The sequence below is a fragment of the Wolffia australiana genome, chromosome 13 (genome assembly GCF_029677425.1).
Source record: "Wolffia australiana isolate 7733 chromosome 13, ASM2967742v1".
In the NCBI taxonomy this organism is placed as follows: domain Eukaryota; kingdom Viridiplantae; phylum Streptophyta; class Magnoliopsida; order Alismatales; family Araceae; genus Wolffia; species Wolffia australiana.
The window spans coordinates 3,520,288-3,532,234 of record NC_135847.1 but is presented as its reverse complement, the minus strand read 5'-3'; the positions used below and the strand labels follow the sequence as shown (position 1 = coordinate 3,532,234).

Here is an 11,947-nt window from a genome sequence, read left to right as displayed (position 1 = left end):
GTAAGTTTCTACTTTTATACAATTTATTTGATTGAACGCAAATTAATTACAACGACCATAAAAAATTAATTACGCAATTTGCTTTCATCACGCCTGCGCTAGAAAATGTCAAAAAACCTTTTGTTAGCATTAAATGTAGTTATGGGATTGCTAATCGTGATGCCATAATGACACAGTTAAATGATTGGTTGATGCCAATCATTAACAGAGCTTAATGATTGGATGTCTCCAATCATTATGCTCAATCCATATTCATCTCCGTTTCAAGAATCTAACAACGACATGTGGCATCGTGAAATAAAGGACCTAAATTGTATTTAAAAATTCCTATTTAATAAATAATTGCCAAAAAATACATATAACTATATATATTTACCAATTTAATGTCAAAAAATTCTAGAAATGATATTCTGACTCAGAAATTAATATTATTTCAAAATATGTTGTTATAAAAATCTCCAAATATACATAAAAATCCCAAAAAAATCATAATATCATTCTAAACAGAAATTTAATCATATTAAGCTTGATAACATGACTATATAATGGAAATAATGCAAATAAACATGTAAATATGGGCAGATTAAGCAGTAAAAATGTATCTTATCAAATAGCACTAACTAGTTGATAGATATCATGGCCATTAGAGTGGAGAACCTAAGGATGGATAGTGGGCTCACCAAACTAATCGATAGGAATTCTTAAAAGGTTTTTTTACCAAACTGCCAATCAGGTGGATTCACATTATGATTTTGTAATTGGCCTTTAGACACAAGACCTAGCAGGATATTGTGGATGGACGGTAATATTAGTTGAGATGCAGCAAGAAGTTTATAAAGATGATTGAGTTGTCGAGATAGGGTTGTCTTCCATCTCTATAACAGGAGATAACTTAAGGAAGATGATGGGATGAAGTCTTTAGCCACGGCAATGCAATATCAAAGAAGCATTCTTTAGTGATTTTTGAAAAAATCAGATGACCAATTAGGGTTTGATTAATTTATCATATCCTAAGTCATCTTCAGAGTGTCAAGCGAATAAGGGGCCATGTGTACATATAAAATGATCATTTTAATTTTACATATGCTTAAAGTCAGGGAGTTTTTTTTCAGAAAATCACCACTTACTATAAATGGGGAAAGGCCATGAATTAAATTCTCCTATGCCAAATTTTATCTGAGCCATACGCTTCTTCTCACTCCTCCCCTTGGCTTCTCTATATTTCCAATGTGATTAGGTAAGTGTAATGACGATAGTGGATCTTCTTGAGCCACACAATATCTTCTAAAAAATTTTCATACCCCAATCTCTACAGAACCCTGTCCTCTGATCTTTTAAATTTCTGATATTCTATTTTCTATTTTATAGTTGATTTTTATCAATGTTTTAAGTTGTCTTTTCTAGGGTACTGTCATTGTGGTCAACCATGAACCTATAATGGCTTACATGAGACCTCATTTTAAGCTTAAAGGATCATTATTGAAATATTTATTAATTTACTAAGAAATTTTTTTCTCCCCTCTAAGTGTTCTCCTTATTAGTGAGTGATCCTGTATTTGTATATTTAAGGATTGAAGAGCCTAGTTTTATGGATTCAGGACTTGGTTGCTTCAAGTAGAGCAAGTCATATGGATACAAGTCATCGTTCTAAACTATTCATGCACTAAGGATTTGTCAGTGAGGTGTATCACTCATGTTGATTGGAGCACAACAGTGCTATTTAAGAAATAACATAACGAATCTTTGCAGTTGGGTTACCATCAGTTCAGATTTTGTTTGTCTATTTATTATCAAATTTCCTTTTCAATTTATATCTTAGAGATGGGTTCAGAAAAACCATCTGCATGGAATCTTAGCTTAATTTTCTTTTAACTTTGAATTTTATATCTAGACATTACTTTTAAAGACAAGAGAATGAAAATCGGGAGCCAATCTATGAGGAATTGAGTCTTGAATATGATATGAAATGTAGAAAGTGAGTAATGTTTATTAAAAATATAATAAAGGCATTAGATTATTTAAAAATAAGCAGGGTAGTTGTATGTTTCCCACTGATTTATAATAAACTTTGTATTTTAATTTCATATAAATATCAATCAACTAACTTTTATCATTCATTTATTGGGTTCCATCACTCTTCATTTTGGTATTACAGATAATGTAACGAACTTCAGTTTTACATTTAATTTTAATTTATCTGTTGGATTCCATAAAGAAGAAATTATAAAATCTTATTAAAAATAATAATTTAATGAATGTTTCATTGTTTGGACTCAACTAAACTCATTTGGGAAGTCGTAATTTATGAAAATAGATTTAGAGATAAGAACTTTATCGTTATATTACCACCATCGCAGTGCACCTCTAGGAATCAAAAATCATCGCCACCGTGGGTTGCATTCTAGAAGGCTTGCTTGTCAAAAGCTTAGTACTTTTAAGTCAAGAAATTATAAAATATTTCTTGACCACCCAAAGGTGAATGAATGTATTATCTTTTCATTTAATGTTTTTGTCTCAAATTACCAAAGTCATAAGGAATTGAGCATCCAAGGGTGCATATGTATAGGATAGTTCCCAACCCAAAAAATTTTGGATGGGACAGTTCTAGGCTCGATAGTCGTAGAAGACGCAACAAATGGTATGTGGGACAGGAAAAAACTTTCCCAAACCATCTAACATCCCAGGCTTGGACGATCATGCACTGTACATGCAGTACCAATTTCTGAAACCACCTCAAGTTGTTACGATATTGGACATCACTTAGGCAGATATCAGATATAGAACCAGATCAATACATGAACCCCAATTGAGGGTCAATATTGCCTTCTGGAAGACATCCTCTAGGGGCAGTTAAATTACCCATAAGTGTCAATGAATTATTTGGGGATCCCCTAGCCTTTATTAATTTATTTAGTTTTACTGGATAAGGAACAACTTAAGGGGGGTGAAATAAGTCTAGTTATATTATATTTTTATCTTTCATATTTTTTAAGTAACCTAGTATTTTTATAACTAGGAAATGAGGTAGAGGAAATGTGAGACACAGTTATTTTTTACAGTTTAGGCTAAGCCTTAATGATGTTTGGGGTATCCATCCTGAGGGGATGATGTTCCGTAAATGTGTTTGTGTGAATGCCCCCCGCCCCCCAACAAGGATAGAAAGAAATGAAAAGTCAGTGAAGATCTGTCATCCTTGACCCCCAAAGTCTTCCATAGAGCGATGTCATTTGAACTAGTTCAACTTGTCCCCTGAAGCCTTCTCCACATTAGACCCCAAAGCCTACTTCTTATGTATCTAAAGGCATTATTTCTATGGCCCCCAAAGCCATAACCTAATTCACCATTAACATCTAAAAAGAACAATAGATTTCTTAATAGTATGTATTTCTCATCAGCAACCATTAGTATATAATCACTCCTTAACTAATATTCAAGAAAATGCCTAATTTTATGTATTTCATCATGAATATTTTTAGATCCGAAATTTATTACTTCAGAGAAAACTTTGAAAAATGTAATTATGACTTCTCTATAACAATACCTCCATGTTTGGCGTTGCTCTTTCCTCTAGTCCTCTTCTCCTCCATGTTACTCTTTGGATGAAATTTGTATTTGACCTTTAGTGCTTAAAACTAAATATATTTTTCATTCCTGCACCAAATGATATAATTTCAACTAATATGGATTTTTAATCTGATTACAAAAAAATACTATCGCCGCCAAAATATTCAAAATTCAATCAAATCAAATATATAAGGGTCGATCTTTCCACGTTCCTAGTCAATCTTCTGATTCCTCTATGTTCAACTTCAACCCCTGTTACTTTTTCAAAATTCAACCAAATGATGTGATTCCAAGTTCTATGGACTTTTATGACTTTTAGAAAATGGTCATAATCCAAGCAAATACTGAAAATCAATCTAAAATTTATGTCAAAGATGTCAAACTTATCACAAAGGTTAAGGACGTACACAATTTAGTGGCCAGCCTTGTTTCCTTTGCACCTTTAATCACCCTGCCCTAAAAAATATGATCCCAAGTTCTATCAAGTCCAATTAGTTTTCACAACAAATATTCTATTAAACAAATTCTGAAAAAAACAACTTAAAAATTGCTTCAAGCATTGAAAGATCTCTCTAGCTTTTGGACTGTGATTTTCAAAGATCAAGGAGAAGGGACTTTTCAAACTAGGGCTCAAAACTTTAAATATGGACTTAGAAATCTAAAATTTCATAATGGTACATTTCTCAAGATGCCAAAAATTATATGTATTTATTATGATTAAACAATGTGAAAGAGTAATCATCTTAATTTTGAATATTTATAGTACCATGTTAGGATAAGTTCAAAACCCCTTTCAAGTTGTAAGACTAAATACTAGATGTTATTCCAACAACCTCATATTTCAATTATATTCACTAAGTTTCACTCAAGATGTCACAATAGGATGGTAATATCTTCTTGTATGCAATATTCATAATATAATGAATAAATTCAGCCTTAAATATCCGAAGGTAGTAAACAGGAATTTGACGAGCTCATTAAATCAACCAATGAGGTCAAATCTGCACAAATATTTGAACAGAGTTAGAGAATATATTTATCTTCTTGTAATAGAAAATCCCAGTCATAAATCAGTGATTTGACTTGTTCACCATTTGGATAAACTAAGTAGCTTTTAAACATAACTATGGATGATATTTGATTTTCACTTACAATTAGTCAAATAGTTGACTGAGGACCAATTGTGCTTGGTCCCAACCCCAATTAATGTATCATTTCTTTGAATATTCATCAAGAAACATATTAAAGTATTTTACTAAAATGTCCCTAAAACTTAATCTTCACATTTCTTCTAATGTTTCCCCTTCCTTCTTAATAGGGACCTCATAAAGTTCCCCCAAGCTACAAGAGAATTCAATATAGCCTATATTCTAGGTTAATCCCCTGTCTCATCCCCTTAGCCTTTTTAAATTTAGCCTTTGTCTTCCTCTTCCATCTATATGGAAATTCTCTCTTATCAATCCTTGGAACTTTTGGACATATATACAATCAGAACCCATGATTACTCCATTCCTGTATGAGAAAACTATAAAAGATCTTGAGATCAATCTGCCCTATCCAAAAGCATTGTATCATGTTATAGGGCCTTTGAGACAGTAAATGTCTTCAATGGTAGTCAAGGATGATGCATGACCCCAAGACTTTTGACTTAGTAAAAAGCCATACTAATCACAATTTCTAGGTTTTTTTTTATATATTGATGAGCCGTCATCTTAAATCCCTTAAACTTGATTTCTGATTTTTATTTAGAAAGTATAATGAATTTGACAACTATACCTTTATTTTCATACCAATAGATAAAATTTTCTAGTTACTTTTAGGAGTCAAAATATTTATCTACATAAACCTATTATTTGGTCATGTTTATATCTTCTTGATTGTAATCCATTTTAGACAAATAAAATTCAGATCCATTTTCACGTAAGTAAACTCTAATGTTTTTTGAAATAAAAGTTCATTGATCTCTATCTTTAAAAGGTGTTCAAAGCGTGAAATATTGAGATAATAAATATGATCAATAATGCACAAGAGACTTGGAGAGATAAAAATATGCATATAAAATTAATGTTTTTTTCCATTCTTATGAATATAAATATCATGAAAATAACGTGATGAAGCTTTTATATTGAAAAGGCTGCAAGATACCTGATCAACCGTATTCTTAAATTTCCATAAGCTGAAAAATTAAAGACAAATTATTTGTCTCGTCACGATGGCTATTATGTCTTTTCTCCTAAATATTTTTCACTTCCCTACCACCTCCTTATACAACTGAACATCTTATTTAGCATGGACCTTCTTCTTGACATGCTCGTCAACAAAATAATAATTGAACAAATCATCCATGTGGTAGAACTGAATGGCTGCTTTACTAAAGCCTATGATTGATAAAAATTTTGGGATACTAGTGTAAATTAAAATCTAATATTTTGAGGAAAAAATTAGATTCATAAACATTAAGTGGGATTATTATCATTTCTTTATTTTTATAAGTTTTATTGAATTTTCATTAAATTTGACAACTCACCAAGGTTGGTTAAATCCTTATTTTAAATTTATTTTTTTATGAACTTTAAGGCTTTGGATCATCAACATTTGATTGATGTCATTTAATTGAGCTTGGAGGGTAAAAGAGATTTTGTGCACATGTCCAGTAATTTGGAAGGATCAAATCCAATAGCTACATTAATATGTAATCCCGTTGTTAATTTCTAAAATATCTTTCACTCTTCTCTTCTGAAGTATAGACGGTCCCAGGCGCATCTATTGCAGCTTGGCTTGCTTGTTCGAGGAGCGAAAGCGGGGAAGATTAAGATTCAGACGCGACTGATGGAGCGAAGAAGCGACGGAGCAGCGGATAAATGAAATAAACCTTCTCAAAAAATTTATTGAAGAACCTTATCCAGCGGATGGAAAGAAACTTATCTTGAATGAAGATAAGGCGCGAGTGAGCGGGTTACGAAGTGAAGATGAATGTTACAAAGTCAATGAAGATGAAGGCGCGACGAGCGTGAAGATTCAGGCGAGCGTTCAGATTAAGATTCAGATGAGCGCGAAGATGAAGGCGCGGAAGCGGTGAATATATTCAGATGAAGGCGTTTTATAGATATTAGAATTGGAGATTATAATTGTAGATACTATGGAATGATACACCAATGGTATGTGTTGATTAGATTATAATATCACACATACGTCATCCATTTTCCATTATAGTTGATTGTATGGTAAAGGGCACATAGTAACTACCACCATAGTCAAGTCAAAATAGAACTGACATAGTTTGTGTTTTAATTAACTTGATTATTTTTTTTTCACCTCTCCAGACAACTATTAAACATAATATTGTTGGGAGTAGAACGTCACTTCATCACAGCTAGATAGTGCACAGTTGTCAAGTTTAAGTCATATTAGGTAATCAATATTCTTTTTAAATACAATATATTTTAGAATCCTCATGTAAAAAAACTCGATTAAAATCTTTATCACATTTTTAGTTAATAGATTTAGAATTAATTTTGCAATTTACCTCCTACTTTCCTATTTAACAGTCATTATCTTCTAGATATTTTCATATATGCCCCTTTATCCATTCACAACATACCATTCAGTTCATTGAACTTGATAGAAATTCATGTTACAACAATGAGGTCAAATACATGAATCAAAAAGTTTATGCAGATGTGTTGCTTTGCCAAAATTATGGATCCCTCAAGACAAAAATCCTTCAACTGCTTTGTTGACTAGACATAATAGCACATGTCAGGAACATAAATAATTATCCATAAATTTGATGTGACTATACCAAGGATATGGTGTCGGAACTTTAACTATATTATCTCAAAATTTTTGGTTTTAAAACAGAAAAAAAAACTTATAAAATCTGATAATGTTAAATAAATGTAAAAAAGGAAGTGACCGAGCTGAAATATTCAACATCAAATTTTTTCTATTTTTCCCTAATGCCAATATTTTATTTTATTTACGCTCGTATTTATTTGCACAGAGACAAAACAAGAACCACCATAGTCACTGTTCCTTAGAGAAATCACACACCAATATAAACTTGATCTAGTTGAATAGTATTTCAAATATTGAGGACTAATGTTTGGGTTTTTTGAAGTATGGTTTGTTTTTCTCATTCACGCTGGTTTGTTACCAGAAACATATATTACATAAAAAACAAATCACAACACTCATTATCGATATTACCCAACTGGTTTTCCTTTCAAAAAATTGTATTTACCAGCAGGACTTTAATGTCCTTGATTAACTTTCTTCTTAAGCTTTTCAACTTATTGCTAACTTCTCTTAGGATATTTTTAGTTACTTTATTATGTTATAAATAAAATAAATTATTTTACCCAGTTCATCTTATCTCTCAAATATATTGACTCTCATACAAAGGAATTGTGTGTTTATTTTAATTATGTGTCAATATTTTTTTGTGTCTGTTGTGTACACTTCTTTGCGTTGATTTAATTTAGTCCACACAAAATGTGCTACTTTGAATTTTTTTCAACATCATAGCTAGGAGCATGTACACATCAACCAGGACAATTTCACATCAGCTCCAAAAAATCAAAACAGATTACAAAGGATAACAAAAAATTATTCAATGTGTGAGAAATCCTTAATGAAATTTACAACATTCTCGCGCTAAGATCTTGGCTTAATTGAGTACAAACAACATTAACATCAATAATTAATGTCTAGTAGTATCATTTACCAAAATAGATAGTGTCAAAGAGTCAATTTCAATTCAACAAACTTGATTTTTAAATTATTCAAAATGTATGGATAGGTTTCAAAGAGTAATATAATTAATAAAATCTGAATACAATCAGTTTTTCAAATGCAATCATGCAATCAACTAGGTGTACAATAAGTAGTGTAGAACCACTAAGGACTTAAGGTATCATATCCTAAATCAACATTAAAGCCCACCATTTATTTAAAAATTAAAAAATGTACTATCTCTTAGTTCTCTTGGTTGGTTGCATCCATGAACTCATATATTTTAGTATCATATATTATTATGGCTGACAATCACCGATTAATTACTAAGTCGGTGGCTTTGATAATGCCTCATTTGTACTAAGACAAAGATTCATCAGAAATTTGATGCACATTTCTATGAATCGTATTGCAGATGCACAACTCATTTGTACTTAAAGTAAAGATTTGATTTTCCATCCACCCTGCTTTATTATTATTGCAACTACCTTAAGGGTGTCTGTGAAGAAGCAGAATTAAATATGTTACATCGTTACATGATGGTTCTGAAATAGAAACAAGGGTAGATGGTACGATTAGAAACTTTCCATGATGGCTTGGAATTTATGATTGAGTACAGCCTTGGTTAAACATAGAGCTACACTGTAACTTGAAAAAAAACTTACATACCATGTAAAAATTTTCGTTAAAACTAGAATACCCGCAATGTACGTCTCTTTGTGGCAAAGTCAGGCCAAGGGAATGACACTCATCATATAGTGCCATTTGAGTTTTTGTTAGAGTGGCATCTGCTAATTACGCAAACCAATCAACAGCATCTCTATTCTTCACAATCAATCAAATATTGATTTACACACAAAAATAAATAAAAAAGTTTTGAAGTACTGAATTGTATAGCAGCTCTCACAACATAATGATCACAAAGTTTTTTTTGGATCTTATACTTAATGCAAGAAATTAACTTTACAGGAGCCAATAACACAAAAAGGAAACAACTGAAGTGGGTAAGAATTGAGAAAGGCAACAAGGGCTTAGGAGTCTCCATCATCGGTCGAGAAAAATATTATTTTTTCACAATCCTCTCATATTAATTCTTCTCTTTTCAGGACACTGTTCTCGTCAGCGTCTCGGTCACAAAATCCATATTCTTACACGGCCACATCCTCAGCCCCACGCCATGGAACAAGCATAATTGACCACCAGTTTCCCATCGAATCCAAAGTTCTGGTGTAAGGTTAAAAACAAAATTAAAAGCATTCGAAGTTCCTTTGAATTTAAGCTTAAATTTGAGATTCCCACGTAAATAGGCAGTTAAATCTGCCGAAGAGTATTTTCTTAGCCCAATAGAGGAAATTCAATAGACGAGGAGAAGTAATATGCAGATTCAGATAGGGATGCTTAAATGTTATTTTGAGGGAGCAGACTTACATTGTACAGATCTATGACGAGCTCATCAGGGTTAGGTGAAAATGCGCTGTTTATGTAGACAAACTATCAGAAAAAGAATGAATAAAATGTAAGGGTCGATCTAAAGTTTGATCTTCAGAGAAAATTATCAAAGCTATTCGCATCATTTGATGGAAAAAAAATAGTCACCAGGGTGTCCCTATGGAGTTGTCCACGAAGAAATTCAATAATTTTTATGAACTTGTCAGATCCAGCAACCTGCCGTTTTATAAATTACTGGTAGTGTCAGTATTTATTGATTCAATGAGAAGGGGAAATTGTGTCAAGAGATGAATGATATCACTGAGAGAAAACTTTGAAAAGAAAATATTTTTATCACATAAGTAGTGAATATGCGTGCATCACAGAATTACATAGGTTGGAGGATGATGACAAATGAGCCATCATCATCAACATCCAAACAGATTGGTACCACCATCATCCTCATACCTGCGGAGAAATGCCGAGGAAAATGATGATTCAATTCATCGACATGCTGGATGGCAAGAGTCGAGAGAAAGAGAGAGAGAGATTTGCATTTAGAGGAAAAACATTATTTAAATTATTTTTTTTGAAAGTAAACATTATTTAAATTATACTTGTCACCTGAGCCACAGATCAATGAAAAGGATGATGATGATTCGTCTTCATCATCTTGGATGCTGAACCCTAGATTCAATTCAAAAACTAAAATTTGATACTGGATCAACTAAGTTGGAGGATGATGAGGATGAGTCATTTATGAACTTCTCTGATGATTCGAAGAGTGGTGACAATTTTTGATTTTATTTTTCCAAATTGACGAGTGAATAAACGAGATAAGCTCTTCAGGCATGATTAAAGGAATGCTTTTCTAATTTGGTCTCAGAAGATGGGTCTTAATTTTCCTCTGTTCATCGAAATAGATTAAAGACCTTTCCATCGAGTGGCGGATGAAAAAATTATCAACAGATTAACCATATCACTCTAATCGAGCATAGAGGCGTCAATCACGCCACTGAGATAGCGAAAGCCATCAGATGAAAAGCACCCGCGTAGCTCAATCAGATTAAACACACACAGAAGTTTAATACCGGATCAACACAAAATCAAATTTTAATCACAGATGGCTAATCATCAATCACATCATCATGAATTCCACCAGGCGCAGCAACTCGCTAAATTCTCAGAAGCCCGCAGACATGATCTTCTTCAGGATTAACCATCGGAAAAACGAAAAAGAAAGGTAGTAGCAGAGCTAGAAAAGAATCGGCGATAATCACCTTGAACTTGCTCTGCTTGAGAATCGGAGCGTCCCCCGTAGCCCTGAGATGAATCACGACTTCCCGTCGTCGAAACAGAATTTCACAGAGGACGAAAAATAAAATCAGATTACGTACTCGGCACAATTAAAGACGAAATTTCACGATCAATCATCGTTGATCACCTTTTCTAGATGAAGTAGGAATCTCTACCGCCGCCGCAGTCGCCATCCCTGCCGACCTGTTCCTTCTCCCTTCACAAAGAACAAGGGTGGAAATAAGAGCCAGTTATACCAATTATCCCAAAAACCTTAAACAAGTTTAAACTAACTGTCAACGTCATCCGATTTCGTCCCTGATCCGTCATCCTAATTCGTCCCAAAATATTATCTTTCCCAGTAGGCATTGGAAGTTCGTGCCAAATGAATGATGTTCGTCAACAAATAGCTGTTTGTCTTCGGGTTTTATGGTTTTAGGGTTTAGGGTTTAGGATTTAGTGTTTAGGGTTTCGGTTCGTTTGTGTTTCTTCGCAAAGGAACCCATGTTTGCAAAATTTTGTCAAAAAACCTTAAAATTTTGACAGAAGGCTCATATCATTCGTGTTTGGGTCGCTTTCACCCAAGTTTTTCTTCTCCAGACGTATTTTCGAGAACGATTCGTCAGTTCACTAACCATTTCCATACATTATTCGCCTGGGATTTTCCTGTTTGTGTTCGTGTTCGTTTGTTGGCACGGATAGGAATCGATGGAGAGAATAATTTCTGTCATCACGGACTACGATGAAATGCAAAGGGAAGAGAACTTGAGAGGGGGAGGGATTGATTTCCGCTATTTCTGTCGTCACGGACGAATCACCGAACACCAATGTTGATGGAATTGTGACAACGACGAAATGCAGATGGATGACCGGTGAGTCCCATCCCATCCATCTATACCGTTTTTTTTTATTGGTACGACCAACC

General features: G+C 33.2%; 1 protein-coding gene across 2 annotated transcripts; it reads right to left on the bottom strand.

Annotated features, from left to right (window-relative positions):
- Nucleotides 1-9,212: 9,212 nt before the first annotated feature.
- Nucleotides 9,213-11,287, bottom strand: LOC144711364 (ubiquitin-like protein ATG12). Of its 2 annotated transcripts, XM_078585350.1 has the most exons (5): nt 11,171-11,283; nt 11,007-11,065; nt 9,895-9,963; nt 9,727-9,789; nt 9,213-9,522 (listed from the first exon to the last, which is right to left on the bottom strand). In XM_078585350.1, the coding sequence occupies exons 1-5, from the start codon at nt 11,214-11,216 to the stop codon at nt 9,463-9,465; spliced, it is 297 nt and encodes a 98-aa protein (XP_078441476.1). In that variant the 5' UTR covers nt 11,217-11,283; the 3' UTR covers nt 9,213-9,462. The 2 variants fall into 2 exon arrangements, with proteins under 2 accessions (XP_078441476.1, XP_078441477.1); XM_078585351.1 differs by lacking the exons at nt 9,727-9,789; nt 9,895-9,963 and having other exon boundaries at nt 11,171-11,287.
- Between the last annotated feature and the right edge of the window lie 660 nt (nt 11,288-11,947).